Source organism: Lactuca virosa, chromosome 1 (genome assembly GCF_052849685.1).
Source record: "Lactuca virosa cultivar CGN04683 chromosome 1, Lactuca_virosa_CGN04683_v6, whole genome shotgun sequence".
Lineage (NCBI taxonomy): Eukaryota > Viridiplantae > Streptophyta > Magnoliopsida > Asterales > Asteraceae > Lactuca > Lactuca virosa.
Genome location: NC_136426.1, coordinates 307674385 through 307696389, shown reverse-complemented (window position 1 = coordinate 307696389; position 22005 = coordinate 307674385). Strand labels below are relative to the sequence as shown.

The window sequence follows — 22005 nt, the reverse complement described above, 5'->3', positions numbered from 1 at the left end:
TCGGATCTACTCGGTCTGATAAAACCTTTCCCCTGCAGCTCCTGTAGCTATGAGGATAACTCCTGCATCTCAAGCGACACAAGGCGATAAGGTGCCTTAGAAATAGGCGTCGCACCCGGAACCAAATCAATCTGAAACTCCACCTGCCTCTCGGGAGGCACACCCGACAACTCGTCGAGAAAAACATCTGGAAACTCGCACACTATCGGAACCTCAGAGATAGAACTCGGCCTCTCTGTAGCAACCCATACGCCAAAAAGCCCATACAACCCTGCTGTAGACTCTGTCTCGCTCTGGCAGCAGGGCAAAAAGCTGATCCAGATCTGGTACCCTCGCCATACACCGTAAGCACTCCCTCACTAGGGTCTCGTATGGTCACCATCTGACGCTCACAGTCGATCACAGCTCCAAACCGACTAAACCAATCAATGCCCACTATGACACAGACATCACCCATGCCTATGAGCACCAGGTCTATCAGAAACTCAACACCAAAAATCTCTAGTACACATCCTCGGAATACATCAGTAGCGAAAACCGCATGCTCGTTGGCTATAGAAACCCTCAGAGGTCGATTCAACGCCACACGTCGAATACTGATTCGACTAAAGGCTAAAGACATGAAGGATCGAGTCGCACCCGAGTCAAATAACACCAAAGCAGGTATAGAAATCACAAGAAAAGTACCTATATACAGCACAGTATAAGCAATACAATGTAAAAATAATAGGAATAAGGAAATACGTACCAGTCACGACATCAGGTGCTGAACGGACCTCATTCGCTGTCAGCTGAAAAGCTCTCCCATGAGCCTTCTGTAACGACCCAAAAATCAGGGGTAAAAATTTCATTTTTAATACAACCCAAACATAGATACCATTTATTCCAAACATTCCAAAATAGTGTTAACCAGAAACATTTATCAGAGTTCGTCCCAAAATCATTCATTGCGATATCATAGGTGTGTGCACTGCGATCAATCCGATCCCTTCATTTCCCAATCGATGAAACCTGAAACCAAAACTAAAAACCGTAAGCACAAAGCTTATTGAGTCCCCCAGAGCATACCCCACACACAATCCACATAACACATATCGTATTAGCTGTAAAAGCTATCTCTACCGTTATCACATATCAATCAGCTATAGGAGCTACTCTACCACGTATCACATATCAAATAGCTATAAAAGCTCTCTCTACCATTAGCACACATCAATTAGCTATATAAGCTACTCTTGCCGCATATCACATATCACATTACTATAAAAGTTATCTCTACCATTGGCACATATCATTTAGCTATACAAGCTATCTCTACCGTTAGCCATACAAGCTATCTATATCGTTAGCCACAAAGGCTATCTCTACCATTAGCCACAAGGCTATCTCTACCATCAGCCATAAAGGCTGTCTCTACCATTAGCCACAAGGCTATCTCTACCATCAGCCATAAAGGTTGTCTCTACCATTGCCCACAAAGGCTATCTCTACCGCATATCACACATAAATGCATATCACACAACTCTACATAGCAAGTATACCAACTATCATAAAATGGGCCGGCCTTGGTGCCTTAGACCCATTGGTATGGTCAGAAGACTCACCTCTGAAATACTGAAATGGTAAGCTGAAGTCAGATATATCCCACACGCTACTCCTTCTCAACTACCCATAATCATCAAGTGATTAGCTTAACACAATCCTATAAATACCCTCAGGTCAACCCTGGACAAAGTCAAGGTCCACCGTCAAGGTCAACAGTCCATGTTGACCTCAACTCGTCGAGTATAGCCAGCCACTCGTCGAGTTCTTGCTTAACTTTTCAACCCGCCGAGTCACTTGAATGACTCGTCGAGTTCCCTAATGTTTGCAGCCGTAAACCGTCAACCGCAAACCCCTGGCCGTAAACCCTTTGGCCGTAAACTCCTTGGCCGACTCCTTGGCCGTAAACCCTTTGGCCGACTCACCGATTTGATTAAAGAACTCGGCGAGTCCCTTTAGTCCTACTCGTTTTCGGCCTTTATAGTGGAAACCAAAGCTCCAAATCACAGATCCAACCACTTATGGTGTAGTTACCACGTAAAGTTTCAAAATTTACGTGTTATGCAAAGCATCCAAGGCTAGAAACACTTAATAAAATCTTGACAAGGGACTTAGAGCATAAAGGAGCCAAGACTTGATAAATTTGGCAACTTTAAGTCCCCAAAGGCCCTGAGATATCCAGATCTAAAGCCATGTGCTCATAACAAGCTCAAATCCAAGAATGATCCCAAACACTGCTAATAATGGCCATAAACTTTCATAAAAGGATATCTAAGCAATGAAAAGCCAAGGTTTCGACTTTATACCTCAAGGTAGCTGCAACACTGGAGGAAATCCCGGATCTACTGCCTTCCATTTAGTACAACCTCTTCAAGCTTCAAGTTCCTTCCAAAAGAGCACCAAGAATCACTCTCCAAGCTCACACACACACTTAAAGAGAGGTAGGGCACGAACTACGGTTTCTCTGGACAAAGGGGGAAATAAGGGAGGCTGCAAATGAGACATAAGTCCTTTAAATAGGGTACCAAGCCCTAAAGTTTAGGGTTTCCTTTACAGCGCCTACTCGCCGAGTCGGAGCCTTCCGACTCGTCGAGTAGGGTCGAAATCTCGCGATCCTTTGAATGACTCTACTCGTCGAGTTGGAGCTCCCAACTCGCTGAGTCCCGGCACCAAAACCCTAAAAACTTGCATCCATTAAGCAATTCCTGGAACAGGTGTTACACCTTCGGTGCCTCGACCTTCACTGTTCGACTATCAGTAGCTTGCAAAGCAGCAGGTGCAAAGCCCTAGGGTGATCCCTGAATGAGCTGAGGGCACTCGACCTTCCGATGGCCGGTCTGGTTACAGTGAAAGCAGACTGCACACCCCTTGGGGCAATCCCTCACCAGGTGCCCCTCTTTGCCACATTTATAGCAAATACCTGTCCGGCACGATCCCTCGTGACTCTTGCCGCACTTGCCACAAGTGCGGCCCTTCTGGCCCCCAACCCTCGTATCAGCGGGCTTTGCCCGCTTCGTCGCCGGCTGCGACTGTACTGGTCTCCGGTCTCTCCCCTGAGACTCTCCCAACTCTAGCTCAATCTCCTACACCTAGCATTGGTCTGAAGCTCAGCGAATGTTCGGTATGATGAGTTCGCCACGAACTCTCGTATATCCCTCCTCAGTATGCTCAGATATCGGCTCACACGTGCCTGCTCGGTAGACACATGCTCAGGGAAAAACAGCGCCCTCTCATGGAACATCCTCGTGATCTCTGTCACAGTTTCTATCTTCTGCTTGAGAGACAGAAACTTCTGGGCCAACCGTTCCCTCTCCACCTGGGGAACATACTCATCTCGGAACAGCTGTGTAAACCTCTCCCATGTGACTGCAACATGATCTGCAGGAGTAAAGCTGGTAGTCACAAACTTCCAACAGTCCTTCGCTCCCAAGCGAAGCTGGTTCATTGCAAACTGAACTCTCAGGTGCTCAGGGCATGAACATGTGTAAAAACATCCCTCAATGTCATAGATCCATCTCATAGAAGCAATCGGATCCTGTGTCCCATCAAACTCTGGTGGGTTCATGTTGCTGAACTCCCGGAACAATAACGAGTCACCCCCTATGGTCTCGAAGCAGCTAGGTCTGCAGTGGCTGCGGCAGTAGCAACCTTAGTAACAGCAGCATAGCGCTCATCGAAGGTCTCAATCAACATGGTCTTAATAGACCCAAACATCTCCAGTATCGCCTCTCAGATAGTTGCGCCCACCTCAGCATGGATGATCATGCGGATCTCCTCGTCACTGGTACCACTGGTGCCGTCGGAGTTGTGGCGTGTACCCACCATAATGTCTCTGAAACACAACACGAAAATAATCAGAAACTCATTCGAGCATACTCACACTCGATTTCCCGCCCCTACATGCTCCTTAGTATCCCAAAGATGCTTACTTAGGTTGCATACAGATCCGGTGCTTCCAGTAGTACGGGCCCAATACTACCTTCCATACCAACCTATAGTCACCCCAAGTCCTCCTCCTAGGATCCCGATTCACAATTACTCTATCTCTCACGAATAACAGACTACTCTCTCAGTAGACCTCTCATATGCTCATCTAGGCATCTCTCCTAGGTTATCCCTTAACTCAGAACACTCTCTCTAAGTGATTTCCTGCTACATACTCCTACACATCATATACTCAAGGCAAATAACAGGTAGCAGCAACTCCTAGGCTAAGGCATCACAAATCAGGCGACGCTAATCCTAAATATGAAATACCTAGCATATCATCTAGCTTGCATCCCTAACATCTCATAAATATCTCATAACACAAATAAGTAAGGGTATTTTGGGAAATCATCGTTCGGGCTCTGGCTTATATTACACACTGCTCCAACTTGTTTTCTCTTAAAACTCTTGCTCGTTTTTAGACAAATCATTTCATTTGAAATTTTTTCTCAAATCCTCAGTTTGAGTCCAGACACACCCGAAGGTATATCCCAATCCCTCAAACAAAGGCTCTGATACCAACTTGTAACACCGTAAATTTTCAAAAAAGTTTTTCATTTTAAAAAACATATAATTCTCATTATCACGTTCCAAAAACCACAAGTGTCAAATTGTCAAAACACAAATATCATAAATCGTTTGATAAAATCCAGGATCCACAAAAAATAAACTCCATCTCAAGTGTGTGTGTAAAATCAAGTCGGCGCCTTCCCGCGATCATGAGAAGTACCTGAAACACATATCACATAACACAGTAAGCACGAAGCTTAGTGTGTTCCCCAAAATACCACACATATATCCTTAGCCTCTCATGGCTATAACTCAAATAAGACCCTCCGGTCAATGTGTCTCCGTGGGACCCTCCAGTCCCACAACTCGGGTGGACCCTCCGGTCCTAACTCAGTAAAGTTCAGAATAATACACAACATAAATCACAAAGACATAATGCAGGATATCACAATACTCAATATAAGCATATAAGACCCTCCGGTCACACAAATTACCACTGCAGGTAAGTATAGTGAGAAGAGTCACCTCGTAAGCAAGCAAATGAATCTCGTACACGAATCACCGATCTAGCCTCCACCTGATACATATGATAATTATCTCTAGTTAACACTCCAATCATAACTCTAAATAAACTAAATGCTATTCTCTCTCTCTAACTCTTGAAATGGGTAAAAGACCATTATACCCCTCCATGGTCTCAATAGTCCCTGTCTTGACCAAACCCTAAAGTCAACAGAAGTCAACACTCGAGTCAACAGTCCATGTTGACCCGACTCGTCGAGTTCACCTATGTGACTCTTCGAGTCCCCGTGTTCCTTCAGAAAAGTCACGAAAACCAAGCCTAACTTCTCGAGTCGTCTCATCAACTCGCCGAGCTACTCATGTCCAGACTCATCGGGAAAACCCTAGCCGACTTGTCGAGTCAGCTCATTGACTCAGCGAGTCCATTCAGTCTATATTCTCGTTCAGACATTCAAAAGCAGATCTACCACTCTAAACTCTAGATCTAGCATCCCAAGGGTCGAATGTCACCTAAAGCTGCGAGCTTTACGTTCATGCATGGCATATTAGGCTCATAATGCCAATACAAGCTCCAATAAGGGTTAGATGCACAAGAGCTTGCCTCTATCTCAATAAAGCTTGGATCTTTGGACTCACAAGGCCTCCTACAGTCCAGATCTGAGGTTCCAACCTCAAACCATGCTCAAATGACTCAATGGGACAATATGGATGGGAGAAACCCTAAAACCTCCCTAAATCAAGATCTCATAAGGAAATGATCAAGTTAGCATTATTTTACCTCCAACTGAAGCAAATCTCTGAAGACTCTCGGGATCCAAAAGCTTCCTCTTGATCCAAGCTTTGATGCTCCTCACTTCTCCTCCAAAAGTACACTAAAACCACAAGATTAGCCTTTCTCTTTCTCTCTTAGCTCACTAAAGCGATTAGGGTTTCACACAGGGGAGTTGGGTGGCTAGTGAGGTGGAAATGAGGGCTTAAGGCCCTTTAAATAGGACATAAACCTAGAGATTTAGGGTTTCCTCACATAGCGCCAACTCGGCGAGTCGGCTCTCTGACTCGTCAAGTTGGTCATTAAACCCACGTTGCCAATCCGTCTCTACTCGACGAGTTGGTCATCCAACTCGGCAAGTCACTCAGTCAATCCTAAAAATATAAATAAATATTATACTTGAGAGTCGGTATGTTACATTAGGATGCTTTTGGTCGACAAAACCTTCGGTCTGATCCATATAGACATCTTCTTCTAAGTGTCCATTAAGAAAAGCGGTTTTGACATCCATTTGCCATATCTCATCGTCATAATATGCATCTATGGCAAGTAGTATCCTAATTGATTTAATCATAGCGACTGGTGAAAAGGTTTCATCATAATCTACCCATGAGTTTGAGTGAATCCTTTAGCAACCAATCTTGCTTTGAATGTGTGTAAGTTGCCATCCATGTCAATCTTCTTCTTGAAGACCCACTTACTTCCAACAGTCTTGCTATTAGGAGGAAGATCAACCAAGTCCCATACATGATTTTCATGGCTTCAATCCATTTGGTAGATTCAGGATCTGTCATTGCATACTGGTAGCTGACCGGCTCATCAGCATTTGTCATTACGAAGCACTCGTCAATGAGAAATCCATATCTCTCAGGTTCATGACGAATTCTACCAGATCTGTGAATGCCTTGTGTTTTAGTAGGTTGAAGGATAGTGATCTCTTCATCTTCAACAACCTCTTGTTCAGTACTAGTGCCAACTAAAGATGCATCGGATTCAGGTTCTTGACCTTCTTCAAGTTCCACATGCCTCCCACTTGCCTCATCCATTAGAAACTTGCTTTCTAAGAATTTAGCCTTTCGTGAAATAAAGATCTTATTCTCACTAGGGATGTAGAAGTAATCTCCTAAATAATCTTTAGGATATCCTACAAAGATGCATTTGGTAGATCTAGGATCAAGTTTGTTGGAAGTCTCTTGTTTAACTTAAGCTTCGCATCCCCAAACTTTCATATAAGATAAGGATGGAGGTCTTCCATACCACATATCATAAGGTGTTTTCTCTACCTTCTTAGTGTTGGGTTTTGAGCATTCTAACACTCCTATGGTGTACATGCAACCCTATAAACCTTGGATCTATGTTTTCTCTATTATACATGCAAATATTAACTATTCCAAGGTTTCATCCTAACTAGCATATTATGAAGCACCTATACTACAAATTTCTAGTTAGATGACATACCTTTTGATGTAGCTTGATGTCTTCAAGCTTTAAGAGCTTATCCCCAATAGTTTGGAAGCCTCAAATGGAATCACAAATCACCAAAACACCTTGGAAGAACTTGAGAGAATATGTATGCACACTAAAATCGGCCCACTCTTATTTTCACACACTTGTACCAATTTTGTGAGCCAAGGACCCCTTTATATATTATGGAGGATTAGGGTTACATCCATGTAAACCCTAATACCCATGACCTTTCATTTACATAGGATCCATGGGTTAAAAGCTCCATCGACCATCCATGAAAGCTTAGCCCAACCTAAACGAACTTGGCCCATTCCATATATATAAGAGTCCATATTTAATTAGTTCTTTTTTATCACTTAATTAAGTCTAAATTAATTCTTGATCAATACTAATTAAATAATATGATTCCATATTAATATATTAGAACTTATAATATATTAATATAAATCATAAATATACTATTCTCAAAAGACTATCCATATAAATTTTGCCGGTGAAGTGCAACCCAAATGGACCATGCCGGGTCGGGTCAAGTATATACCAAATATAGTTATGGACTTAGACATTAATCCAACAGTCTCCCACTTGGATAAGTCTAAAACTATTATTGAGTATGACTTCAAAACCTAACTGGCAATCGTAGCTCTTAAAGCCGCTGTCGAACTCTGACCTTGTCAATGACTTGTCCATTAGATAAGGGATCATATATTCCTCCATTCTAGATATCATATGGACTGAGACATGGATTATAATCATTCTCTCTGTCCATTTGTTGTTTCTCGATTTTCGATTTATGATGACTGACTGATTGAACAAATCAAATCAGACCTGGCTTGGCTAAGCACTCACATGTGTCATCGCTAAATCATCGAGGGGCCCACAGATATCGCTTTTATCCCGAAGGTAAAAGGAATGGATAAACTTCGACTCATATGGCTTGTTCTACTACTTGTTGAATCATACACAAAGGCACGTTTTATAACATCGAGTTACCAAATGCGTTTTCGTGCAATCAATGTATAACCAACTCATAGTAACAACTCATATCTCTAGGTTTGAAGAATATAAGATATTATCGTCTCATGATCACTCGTGATAAAATCCATGAAGTGATTCAAATGAGCGCGGGGTGAGTCCAATACTTAGAACTTATGAGCACTCATGAGTGTTGTAGCACCACTTTGTCCACCAACTTGGACCTCTACAAACCAACCCATGACAGTCTTGATTCATATCTACTTCCAACATATGACCGACTGTGGATGGTTTGAATAACTTAATCATTCAGGAAGAGCGACTTAGTTATTCTGGAAGTCAAAACATGCAAAGTGAAACACAAGAATAAATGAATCAAATATGGTATCAAACCCTATGAATATAAATAAACACTTTTATTTATCACCATACAGATTACTCATTATTCATTGTTTCGGTTTTATCAACTTTATACTTGAATTAAAAACACTAGTTGTCCCATGCTCCAAGCATGTACACTATGTTTTTATTAAACAATAGCTTTGCCATACACCAAGTATGCACTCTATGTTTATCTATGATCCTTACTTTGTGAAATAAACCAATTGAACATAATTTCAATGATTCTAATTTCACACTCCCAAATCCTTATCGAAAAATGTGAGAATTTCAAATTCCTATCATTTATCGAAATCTGTTTAGATTTTAAACTTATATGCACTGACCCGCCTGTAATGAATATGTACAAAGTCACAAAGACTTGTCAACAGTCATTATAAGGTATTCCAATGGAGATCAACTCCATGGAAACTAAGTCTCATATTCAAAGTACATTGATTTGGACATGCTTCTTGCATTAAGTTTTCTAATCTTACACAGATAACTTCCACCTATGGAGACAACTCAATATTCTCATTTTGACTATCACTTCTGAATAAAAGATGCCTCTTTTCAGAATATGTCAATATGGTCCTTCCAAAATTAGCACTATACTTCCAACTGTCCCTGAGCAACCAATCTTTGGTAAACCTCAGATTGTCCTCGACAATTGCTTAATCATTTTAGTCATATCCAATTCTAGACCTTTTCCCTTCTTAATGCCTTTGGGCATTTGGAAAAATTTAGAAATGACAAATATTATAGCACATGCAATCGATCTTGTACCCAAAGCAAATGGTACACGATTCATGATGTCTCACATAAAGACATGATTCTAGACCAGTCTTTTGCTACAATATTTTTATTTGCCATGTTTTCAAATTTTGACTATGAAGAGGGATGCCGTAATCATAATCGAATTTTGAGAACGCAATATATAGAATTTCCTTAAGTTGAACCAATCCAACATGAAATTCATATATATATTCTTGACTAAAGATGATTAAGGTCTCAATCTAAACCTTTAGAACTGAAATGAAGTATATCCTCTCCCTTAATTATAGCAAAACAACTTATTTAATCCCTGCAGCCTCACGAATTGAAACTTTTGTTTTCTATAATTAACATTGCTAACTTGCAACACTAACAATAATTATCATGCTCCCACTAACATGATGATTATTAGCATAACACTTATGCTCCCACTAGCTTTGACATGTACTCAGAAATCAGCTGGACTTCTAGAAATCAATACTTTATTGACTTTCTTACCAAAGTTCAGATTTCTGATACGAGATGCTTTGATAAAACTTTATCAAAATCATACACCTTTCCTTAGATAGCATGCATGTGTGTCTAAACAATTTCAGAACTATAAAAAGGGATGTCGTAATCATAGTCTCAATTGTTTAGATCTTTTGCCATCTGCTTCAAATCTACTTGGTGGAAGTGTTTCCTCACCATCATTTTCATGAATCGGAGAGAAACCATATGACCCTTAGATTTTATGGTGTATGTGTTCTTATCCATGTGAATCGTCAAAACCATCGTCACAAGACAAGGATAATGACAAATCCAAACTCATATGGACTGAACTTATACAATCTTAACTTCTTGCCACCTGGCAGTACAGGGCCTGCCATTGCTTCCAAGTTGTTATGCAACCAATTGAGAACTTTCAGAACTCCTATGCAAAGCCAACTTTAACTGGAATGGGCACAGAATATGTCAACACGATAGGTTATAAACCTCAAGTCGTGTGCTAGTGAAGAACCTCAGGTTTTATTCTTGATTAGTTCTTGAAATTCTTTTTAGGATCTTTAAGACTCCCACTATCCTCTTGACATATAAGACTATCTTTCCAAATATTCAAGAGATAGTGAAGATTCTTTATCAAGACAAACACTTCACACAATTGGCCTTAGTTGGTCTTTGTTTTATCCAAAACATCACAACTTACCAATTTCAAATGTACAAGAGTAGGGCACTTTTACTCTTACATTTGACAAGTGTTTTAAACCTTTCTTTAAGATATGTCACTCAAGTTACAATCTTTGAGTATGACTCTAAGAATTGTTTTGGAACGAAGTATGACTCATCTTCCTGATCTAACCATTTCAACAATTCATGACTCCTCTTCTTAGTCATAAGAATGCACTAAGATGACCTTTAGAGGACTAATTGTGATATGATTTCTAAATCATTAAGATGATCACAAACATGATACTAAAGTACTCTCCCATCTTTTCAGATTTGAGAAACTTTTATCTTTCTGCCTAATTTGATTCTTCCCATTCGTTCTGCCATACATTGAGACTTTTCCAATGTTTCAGAATTATACTTAAACTTGTAAGTATAACCATATTTACTAAACTTTAGTAAATCAAATAGTCTTAACGAGCTTTGTGGTGGACATGACCAGTGCACAAGAATGTGTACTCGATCCCTTTAGTCCTTCACTTGACTCACACATCCATGTGAACAAGTAATTAGTCTTGATTTTCCAATGCTTGAAAGTTCTCATTCATCATACTATTCAACTTGCATGATTCCAAGTTTCGGTCCAATTGAAACTTGGGTGATGAGGAACTTTCCTGATTTGATAAATTTAGACACTACCACAAATAAAAGAATCAAATCCATTTTCCAATATTGTTGTCAGTGGAATCATATAAGCAACAATTTTCCACAAATGCCATTGTAAGGATACTTCAAATAAACAAAATTAAACAATTTTCTTTTATTTTAAAACTTTGCGGAAAAACTTATCCTTACAATCCACATGGAAAATTGTTGTTATCTATTCCTTAGCAATATATCATAACTTCTTAAGCAACTGCTCAAAATTCTGATGCGATCGAAATCCACCTTTGCGATCAGAATCAGCATATACTTCCTTTAAGATTTATCTCTATTCTTTGATTCTTAAAACATCAACATGTGACCCAGTCATATCATGTAATGAGGATCTCAGAATAGAACTTAACAAAGTTAGATAATGGGCTCTACCTAATGTAGAGTCAAACTTATTGACTTTAACATCCTTAGGTAAATTTGGCAGCTTTGCAATCAACACCCCTTCCTTTGGCAAAATAAACATATGGACCCTTTGGTAATGGGACTATCTCATACTTAGCCTTTCTCTTTACCATTTGGTCAACCAGGTTGACTATGGTCAATCCCTTTCCATTGGGAAGAGAATGCTTTTTCTGGATTTCCAGTGTCACCATTGTCACTGTCCATAAAGTTTTTGGGAAGTTGATCTTCTAATCAAATTTGCTTCATTATCGTTCCAAATCATTGCTGATTCAACAGCACCAAGCAAATAGATATGATCATTAAGGTTCATGTCATAGTCTGTATCATAGTAGTCCCAAAGGAACTCACTATGTGACTTAGAAAGTGATTGAACATCCAACTTTCTCAAGACTTTGAAACCCAACTCTCCCGGCTTGTTAATATGTGACTTCATCTCTAAGATGTGATCACGCATAGACCTTGCTTGCCATTAGGGCTTGAGTGACCTTGAACTTGTGGGTTAGGGAGAATAATTGGAGGAGGTGGAGGAAGAGAAGTATGACTTCCATGAGCCAAACTCGGGAAGTCATATTCATTAGGAAAGCTTGGTTTGGGAAGATCATTGTTGTCTAAACCAGACATCAACAATGGGAGAAATTCACGTAAAGTTGATTTAAGTCCTTAATATAACACCCAATATGATATATTAAGGCTAGGACCCAACAAACTATTTTATAACTTGGAAGAGGGATGCCGTAATCCAAGCTATAAAATATTTGAAGGTAGGTGAATGACGATTCACCAATTTCCACCAAGATAAACGAAATGTATTTAATTAGGTTTTTTACTTGGATTTGAAACTCCTAGATCTTTTGAGATTCATTGAACTTTTCAATGTCATATTTCAATATCGAGTGTGCCCTTCAGATTTTGTGACTGGGATGCCGAGGATCACAAAACAAAGTGTGAAGTAACCATGCAAATATACTTGGTACCTTTAATATTTACCCCTCAATCGATGTGCCGGTTAACCACACGAGCTCCACCGATACTATGATAAATATTAAGTTACCCTTTGCCTACTTTGTTAAATCCAGGTTAGTGTGCCGATTAACCACACACGCTCCACTAACGGTTTAAACAAAGTGCAAAGTGTAATTTCATGGATTAGCACCTTATTCACATTTTCCTAAGTAACTAAGATTGGGAATTAATAAAAGGTTTAGTTACTTAGTATTTATCATTAATACTTTTAATGAAGGGAGAATTATAGTCCTTGTCCTACCTATTCGGCTAACGACCCTCCACCAGTCAAGGAAGCGGTGGGTGAGAGTGGACACCCATTAAGCTGCCATTTTATAGGCAACAACCTTATACCCCCCTTATAGATCGGCGTCGTGAATGAGGCCTACTAATGGTAAGACGACTTGCTCTTATACATATAATATATTAAACTTTTAATATTATAATAGTATAAGGGTGTATTTTAGATATTTAAAATACTTGATGGTTTAATCTATTAATTAAACTAGACTTTTAATTTAATTAAACTCAAACCATATATTTATGGATTTAATAATACTCTTTTAATTAAACGCTTTAATTAACTATTAATAAAGTCCATAAGAGTTAATTTGAACTATTCAACAAAACATCATAATTCCAATTATTAAACTCAAAATTAAAACCATTTAATTAATTGTTTAAGTTATGAACCCAAGAGTTTTAGAATTCAATTCTTTTTTTTTATAAAAAACTTTTCTCAAATTCCAAAACTTGAGGGCAAGTTTTGTAATTCTTGAAAACCTTTGGATTCCATAACTTATGGAATTAATGGTGTTTTATGATGAAACTTTCCATGTTCCATAACTTAAGAACAAGTTATGGAATTCTTTAAAACATTAACACCAAATTTTGTAACTCCATAAAAACTTTGAATCAAATTTTTTTATTTTTTTTTTTAAAAAAACTTTCATATCCATAACTTATGGAAGTTTCAAAAACCCTTAAGATCACAACTTTAAAAAATACTTCTGAGCTCCAAAATTTTATGACAAAATATGTAACTCCTTAAAACATTTAGATCAAACTTTTAAAACTAATAAAATAATCAAATCATTTTATCTTTTACTAAATTTGACCTAATTCAACTCATATAACAAATGATTCAAATTTTACAAATAATTCGTTTTTCACAAAACAAGTAATTATCTTAAAATTTGACAAACGTCATGTTTTTTTTTTCCTTTTTTTTTCAACTTGAAAATAAAACATTTGCATCAATATAACAGAAAACAACCCATGGCTCTGATACCACTGTTGGGTTTTTAGCATTCTAACACTCCTATGGTGTACATGCAACCCTATAAACCTTGGATCTATGTTTTCTCTATTATACATGCAAATATTAACTATTCCAAGGTTTCATCCTAACTAGCATATTATGAAGCACCTATACTACAAAGTTCTAGTTAGATGACATACCTTTTGATGTAGCTTGATGTCTTCAAGCTTTAAGAGCTTAGCCCCAATAGTGTGGAAGCCTCAAATGGAATCACAAATCACCAAAACACCTTGGAAGAACTTGAGAGAATATGTATGCACACTAAAATCGGCCCACTCTTATTTTCACACACTTGTGCCAATTTTGTGAGCCAAGGACCCCTTTATATATTATGGAGGATTAGGGTTACATCCATGTAAACCCTAATACCCATGACCTTTCATTTACATAGGATCCATGGGTTAAAAGCTCCATGGACCATCCATAAAAGCTTAGCCCAACCTAAATGAACTTGGCCCATTCCATATATATAAGAGTCCATATTTAATTAGTTCTTTTTGATCACTTAATTAATTCTAAATTAATTCTTGATCAATACTAATTAAATAATATGATTCCATATTAATATATTAGAACTTATAATATATTAATATAAATCATAAATATACTATTCTCAAAAGACTATCCGTATAAATTGTGCCGGTGAAGTGCAACCCAAATGGACCATGTCGGGTCGGGTCAAGTACATACCAAATATAGTTATGGACTTAGACATTAATCCAACACTTAGTTGGTGCCATATTCAAGATACGGGTTGTGGTGAATAAAGCATAACTCCAAAAAGATAAAGAAAGGGTACTTCGACTCATCATAGATCGAACCATATCAAGTAAGGTCCAATTTCTCCTCTCAGAAACACCATTAAGTTGTGGTGTTCTAGGTGGAGTGAGTTGTGAGATGATCCCACGACTCCTTAGATGGTCTTGGAACTCTTGGCTCAAGTACTCGCCTCCTTTATCCGAACAGAGGATTTTTATTGTTTTGTCGAGTTGATTTTCAACTTCACTTTGAAACAATTTAAACTTTTTAAATGCTTCATGCTTATGTTTCATCAAATACACATAACAAAAACGACTGAAGTCGTCAGTGAAGGTGATATAATATCTCTCACCATATCTGGACATTGTTTTAAAAGGTCTACATACATTAGTGTGTATGATGCCTAATAAAACACTTGCCCTTTCACTTGTTCCAAAGAAAGAGGACTTTGTCATCTTGCCACATAAATAAGATTCACATATGTCAAATGACTCAGTGTCATTTGCCCCCAAAAGTCCACTCTTTTGGAGTTGAGATATGCGTTTCTTGTTTATATGTCCAAGGAGACAATGCCATAGATATGTTTGGTTTATATCTGTTTTGAGCCTTTTGGTGTTAACATGATAAAGGGACTTATTGTTTGAGGTTTTATCTAGGTTTAGTTCATAAATTCCATTTATTGGTCTATCCTCAAAATAGAAAATTCCTTTCAGGAAGGAGTGAATCTTATCATCAACCAATTTGAAATCATAACTAGCTTTTCTCAACCGTGAAACTGAAATGATATTTCTAGTAATAGAAGTAATTAAACACACATTGTCTAATGTCAAATATAGACTAGATGGTAAACATAAATTAAAATGTCATATTGCTTAGACTGTAACCCGTGCTCCATTGCCCACATGCAATACCATCTCATCTGCTTTTAGTTCCCTACTCTTTCTAAACCCCTGTAACGAATTACAAATATGTGTTCCACAACCAGTATCTAATACCCAAGTGTTTGATGAAAAAGTAAATAATCTCATTTCAATCATGAAAATGGATATACCTAAAGGGCCTTACCCGACCTTCTTGTTTTTCAACTCTGCAAGGTACTTAGGATAATTCCTTTTCTAATGTCTGACAACTCCACACTCAAAGCACGTGTCATCTTTGGCAACCTTTTCCTTCTTCTTAGGTAGTGGGTTTTGAGCAGCTTTCTTCCCTTTGCCCTTGCCAGTTTGTGGCTTTCCCTTTAAGTTCTTGCCTTTGTTCTTCTTGACTTTTCCTTCCCTAATCATGAGCACTTGGGGAGTTTTACTTGGGATATTCTTCTCTGCAGTTTTTAGCATCCCGTGCAACTCAGAGATTGGTTTCTCCCACCCATTCATGTTATAGTTCATGATGAAAGCATTGCAAGACTTTGGCAAAGAGTTCAGGATGATATCTGTAGCCAAGTCTTGTGGATATGGAGATCCCAATCTCTCCAATTGGTCCATGTAGCTTTTCATCTTGAGAACATGTGTGCTCACATTCCCATTCTCCTCCATTTTCATGGCATGAAGTGCTCTCACAATGTCAAACCTTTCGGTTCTAGCTTGTTTTCCAAACATCTCCTTGAGCTGAATCATCTCATTGGCAATGTAGTGTTCCAAATCCCGCTGAAGATCGGGAACCATAAAGGCAAGAATGAGACATGAAACATCAATTGAATCATCAACATGCTTTAGCCATGCATCATGTGCAGCCTTTGGGAGAGAAGGTGGTTCATCAGGAGTTTGGTTTTCAAGGATATAGTCTTTCTTTTCTTGTTTCAAAACGATTCTTAAATATTTGTGCCAGTCCAAAAAGTTGGAGTGGTTTAGTTTTTCTTTGACAAGAATTGACCGAATGTTCATTGGGTGATGTGTTACAGTAATTGGTGGAGCCATCTAAAAAAGTATAACAATGTTTTCCTTTAGTATTTAATTCTTTAAAAAATAATACTCTTTTGTTTCCAAAAAAATTATTTATTTAAAGTCTAGGATCCAAGTTACAAATCAAATAAATGGTTAGGTATCCTTTATCCCATTTACCCAATTTTAACAAGGTAAATAACTTGTATTAATTACACCATTTGTAATTCCTAGATTTATGAGACCCTTTAACAATCCATTTGTTAATTTGACATGTTTGGTCTAATCTATGCCTTGGAACACTCTTGCTTAGGTGACCTTTATCACAAGAGGTTTCCAATCAAGTCATCCAATTAGAGAAACTTGTACAATTGACCTATAACTTGGTTATAGAAATCACAAAAATACTTTGGCCATCAAAAGATAATGCTAATGGTTAGGTATCCTTTATCCCACTAGCATTATATAAGTGACATGCAAATGTTTCTAAAATTGGATGGTATAGACTTGCATTTTGAAAAAGGGATTTTGTATGTTTTATTATTCTATTTAAAACATTTGATATCATGACAATTACATGCATCTAATATGTCATGGTGTCAATTTTCTAAAAATCACTTTTAAGGTTCTTATAAAAAACCCGGTTTTTATATTTCGGCTTGGTTCAATTTTAAAATTAATAACTAGTATTAAGTTTGTGTTTGAGCCATGTAGAACCCTTTTAATATTGTTTAATAAAACTTCCTTTCATTAAATAATACCTTGGAGTTTGAATAAGTTATAAAAACATGATTTTTTACAACAATAATTCAATATTTCAAAAGTTGTCGTAATTAACAATTTTTATAAAACCGGTTTTTATTTTATGGCTAAAACATGTTACATCTAATGACCATATTTTACATTTTGAAATCCAAACTCCATGTGATGTTTATTTTGTCAAAAAATAGTTTGAGTTTGTGAAAAACTAAATTATCAACCATACAAAATATTTACTTGAAAAATAAACAACACAAGCATGCATTTGACATAAACAAGCCTTAAACTATATAACACTTTTGTGAGCCAACACAAAAGTGTTAAGTCCTTTCCTAAGGGACAAGGGGACCAAATATTACAACTTGTTCTTCATGTGATATTCAAGCTCCCACTTGCAATGACAACCAACTTTGTTGCAATTTTATAAAACCTTTTATAAAAGTTATAAAATTTTATAAAATCTTTATAAAACCGTGGGTCTCGACGGTTCTTCAAGAAATGGCCTCCATCTTCATATTGTTACATTTTTCATAAAATAAATCTAGTATAAAACTAATCTATTACATAAAAATAACAAGAATAAAAACTAGTTACTTTTATTACACACTTTAAGAATAAAAGAATATTACAAACCATTTTTAACCAAATCACACAAACAACAACACAAATGGTCCAAGGCTTGTTTATGCTTCTCTAAAATACATTTAAACATAAAACAACCTTTGTTTTTCTAAGACAACTTTAAGTGACAAAAATGCATGTAAGTTTTGTCACATAAAATAACAATTATAAAGTTGTCAAAGAAAATATGTATGAACTTGTTTTTATACAAAAACAACTTATCCATATTCTCCAAAAACTAAGATTTCCATAAATCAAAAAATCTAACCAAACTTGCAAGGCGACTCTGATACCAATTGTTGGGTTTTATTTAAAAAAACTAGTTTCAAAAACTACAAATAATGGCAAACGGAAGACTTGAGTTTTATAAAATAACATAAACATTTTATCACCCACCAAGGATAATCTTGCAAGTAAAGGAAAGATTTAAAATATGACCATAGAAGAAAGAAGTGGTAACAACCTTTGAAGCACTTTGAGTCCTCTAGGGGAGGCTTGGAAGTTGATGGAGTGAGGATGAACCCTTGAGATACCAACAATGTGACAACTTGATGTAATGCTAGTTACAACTCTTAAGCTTTTAAGCCAAAACAAGATTATGACTTAAAGAGAGAATGCAAGCAACAAAATCTTCAAAGTTCAAGACTTTAGAGAGAAGATGGGGAAGAAGAAAGAGTTGTCGGCCAAGGAGAGTGGAATGAAGAAAAATGAGAGCACTCACCTCTTATTTATAATGGAATTATGATCCAAGAGTTATTAACCATTAGACAACTTTGTCCCCTATGTCATGAACACATCTTCCTGTTGGATTAGGTGTCTAAGACCATAACTATATTTGGTATGTACTTGATTTGACTATGAGCGTGGTCCTTTTGGGTTGCCTTCACTCATGCAACTTGATAGGATGACAAGAGGAGAGAGAGTAGGATTTATTATATGAATAATAAATTGGTACTCAGAATCATTTTATTAATATATTACAAGATTAATATATTATTTGGAAATCATATTATTATTATGTTATTAATCAGAAATTAATTTGATATTAATTTTAGGATTAAAGGAACTGATTAATAATAGAGGGGCTGTTGTGCAAATCATTGATAGTTGCATAATTGGGCTGATGGACTCCATAGAGTTGAATGGATGAAATCCTATAAGGAAGCCCTATAGATTTCGTCCATGGGCTCTAAGGAAGGAGTTTATGGGCTGCTTGTTGCCTAAGCAAGGTATTAGGGTTTCCACCTGAAAACCCTAGCAGCCACAACTATATAAAGAACCCCTATGTATGGATTTTAGGCCAATACAAGCTTCTAAGAGAACCCTAACCGAAATCCTTCCCTCTCCAAGTCATCTTGTTGCATTGAGTGTTTATGACTCCATTAGAGGTGCAACACTTGGGGAACTAAGCTTTCAGAATTCAAGATCAAGAAGGATTATTCTTGTTATTGCTACATAAAAAATAAGGTAAAGTTTCTAACCCTAATCATATGTGATTTTCGAAAATTGTATGCTAGTCATAAGGTTATTGCTTTGGAGTTTGTATTTGCATGTTCAATAGAGAAAAACTTAGTTCCAAAGCAATTAGGGTTGCATGTATACCATAGGAATGATGTTATGCTCAAATCTCAACATTTCCTAGGATTGATTCTTTTGCATTATACCAATGCACGCAAATGTCTTTTCTCTTCATCTCATGTTTCCAAGAAGAAAAGACAAGTAAAGAGTTTATATTTTATAAACTCAAAGTTTATAAGATATAAACTTTGTCTTTTTGCTAAAAGACAAAAGCTTTATTAGGTCCACAAAGATGTACATGACATATTATATTCATACCATATGAAATAATTTGTTACTTGTATTGTAAAATAAATATTTCCTTGAATTAAATATTTTCCCAATTATTATAAGAGTTTATGAATATTTATTAAAATCAATTTCTAATAAATAATTATTTGTATCAAGTTGTTGTTAGTGTGACCCTTAGGATCATATGTTACTTAGCAATATCATTTTAATATGACTCTTGAGCATACTAGATCTTTCATCAAGAAGGGTAAAGTTTCCAACTTTACCCCCAAGAACCACCAACATGGGTTCAAAACCCAAACCCTAGGCTTAAAAGGGTAAGGACTTAATCCTTAAGCATTAAATCACCAAAGGCATAACTCCAAACTGTAGATCTGTCCCTGAAAGTTGAATGGCCACGTAAAGTTTCCTACTTTACAGTCATGCATGACTAAAAGAAGCTCAAATGCCCAAAAGAAGCCATAAGAAGGAATTAATGAATGCATAAAGCCTTAAAGACCTTAAAGTTGGCACCTGTATGCCATAAGAGCTCATGAAGACTATAGATCTGAGAGAATAGTACTTGCGACGTCCTACACCCCGCATCAACCACCGAAAACATGGCTAAAAGCATAAAAACTAACCCAAAAAGAGATCTAAGCCAAAATTAAGTAAGGTTAGAACTTTATACCCTAAATGTGCTGGAAATGGAGTAGAGAAACAAAATCTAAGAGCTCCTTCTTGAACCACCATCTTGCACCAAGTTTTTCTTCCTTCAATGAGCTTCAAACACACCAAAACACACCCACAATGAGCTCACAACACTCAAGGAGGCTCTAGGGTTTCGAGATTAGGGTTAGGAGCTATGAAGGCTGGGAATGAGGCCAACACATGGGACTTAAAGTGTTTAAATAGGGTGGAAACCCCTAAAATTAGGGTTTCTCAATCATCATCCAACTCATCGAGTTTCCTTCACCAACTCTCCGAGTTGGTCCATAAAAACGTGTGTCCCAAAAGCCTCCAACACGTCGAGTTGCCCACCATTAACTCGACGAGTTGGTCCTTAGTAAAGGGGATTTATTCCACAATTGATCTTCTAGATTTCGGGTGGTATAGGTTCACACAAAAAGCTGGAATAGACTATCATGAGACTTTTTCCCCAGTAGTAAAATTCAGTACAACCAGATGTATAGTTGCAGTTGCTTTCAAAAGAAGATGGGGCATTCAAAAATTAGATTTCAACAATGCTTTTTATTGCATGGAGACTTACATGAAGAAGTTTATATGAAGACACCTCCAAGATTTCCAGTGGATTCTCCTTCATTGGTTTGCAGATTAAAGAAGTCTCTTTATTTCTTAAAACATGCCTAAGACAATCGTATGCAAAATTATCGAGTGCTCTACATCAAAAAGGTTATAATCATTCATTAAATGATCATTCATTGTTCATTAAGAAACTTAATGAAAATATTGTCACAATTGTTGTTTAAGTTGATGACATCTTAGTCACTAGTGATGATAATGAAGAAATTCAACAGCTCTAGTCGTTTTTGGATTCAACTTTCAAGATCAAAGATCTAGGAAAATTAATTTTTTTTCTTGGGATTGGAGTTCAATTATATAAGCACTGGCATGGTGATTCATCAACAGAAATACATAAAAGAACTCTTAGCAACATATTCCTTAATATATGCAAAGCCAGTTTCAGCTCCATTACAAATTCTTTTCTCTTCCAAAAATGCAATATTAGAAGATTCTTCTATATATAGCCAATTAGTTGGAAAGCTAAATTTTCTATTGCATACTAGACCAGATTTGTCCTTCATAGTTCAGTTTTTAAGTTCATTCAATCAAACACCAACCAAGGATCATTATCAAGTTGCTCTTCATGTCTTACAATATCTCAAAGGCACGATACATTAAGGCTTATTCTTCAACAATAATGAAGAATACCAAGTTGAAGCTTTCTGTGATTATTATTGGGCTGCATGTCCTTTAACAAGACATTTAGTCAGTGGTTACTTTATTCTCTTTAGAGGGAATTCTATAACATGAAAATCTAAGAAACAACAAACAATTTCTCTTTTTTCAGCCGAAGTTGAATACCGATCTATGAGGAGAGTATGTTCTGAATTGGTTTGGCTGAGTTGCATACTTGATGAACTACAAGTACCCAACATCACACCAAT

The 22005-nt window shown here is 37.1% G+C and overlaps 1 protein-coding gene across 1 annotated transcript; it reads right to left on the bottom strand.

Annotated features, from left to right (window-relative positions):
• Positions 1-15886: 15886 nt before the first annotated feature.
• Positions 15887-16684, bottom strand: LOC145130951 (uncharacterized). The gene has a single exon (XM_079065699.1). It carries the CDS (start codon positions 16682-16684, stop codon positions 15887-15889), a length of 798 nt encoding a protein of 265 aa, XP_078921825.1.
• Between the last annotated feature and the right edge of the window lie 5321 nt (positions 16685-22005).

What these genes read in the sequence shown, in the direction of transcription:
- LOC145130951 (XM_079065699.1), bottom strand. Translation starts at nt 16,684, where the DNA reads ATGGCTCCACCAATTACTGTAACACATCACCCAATGAACATTCGGTCA.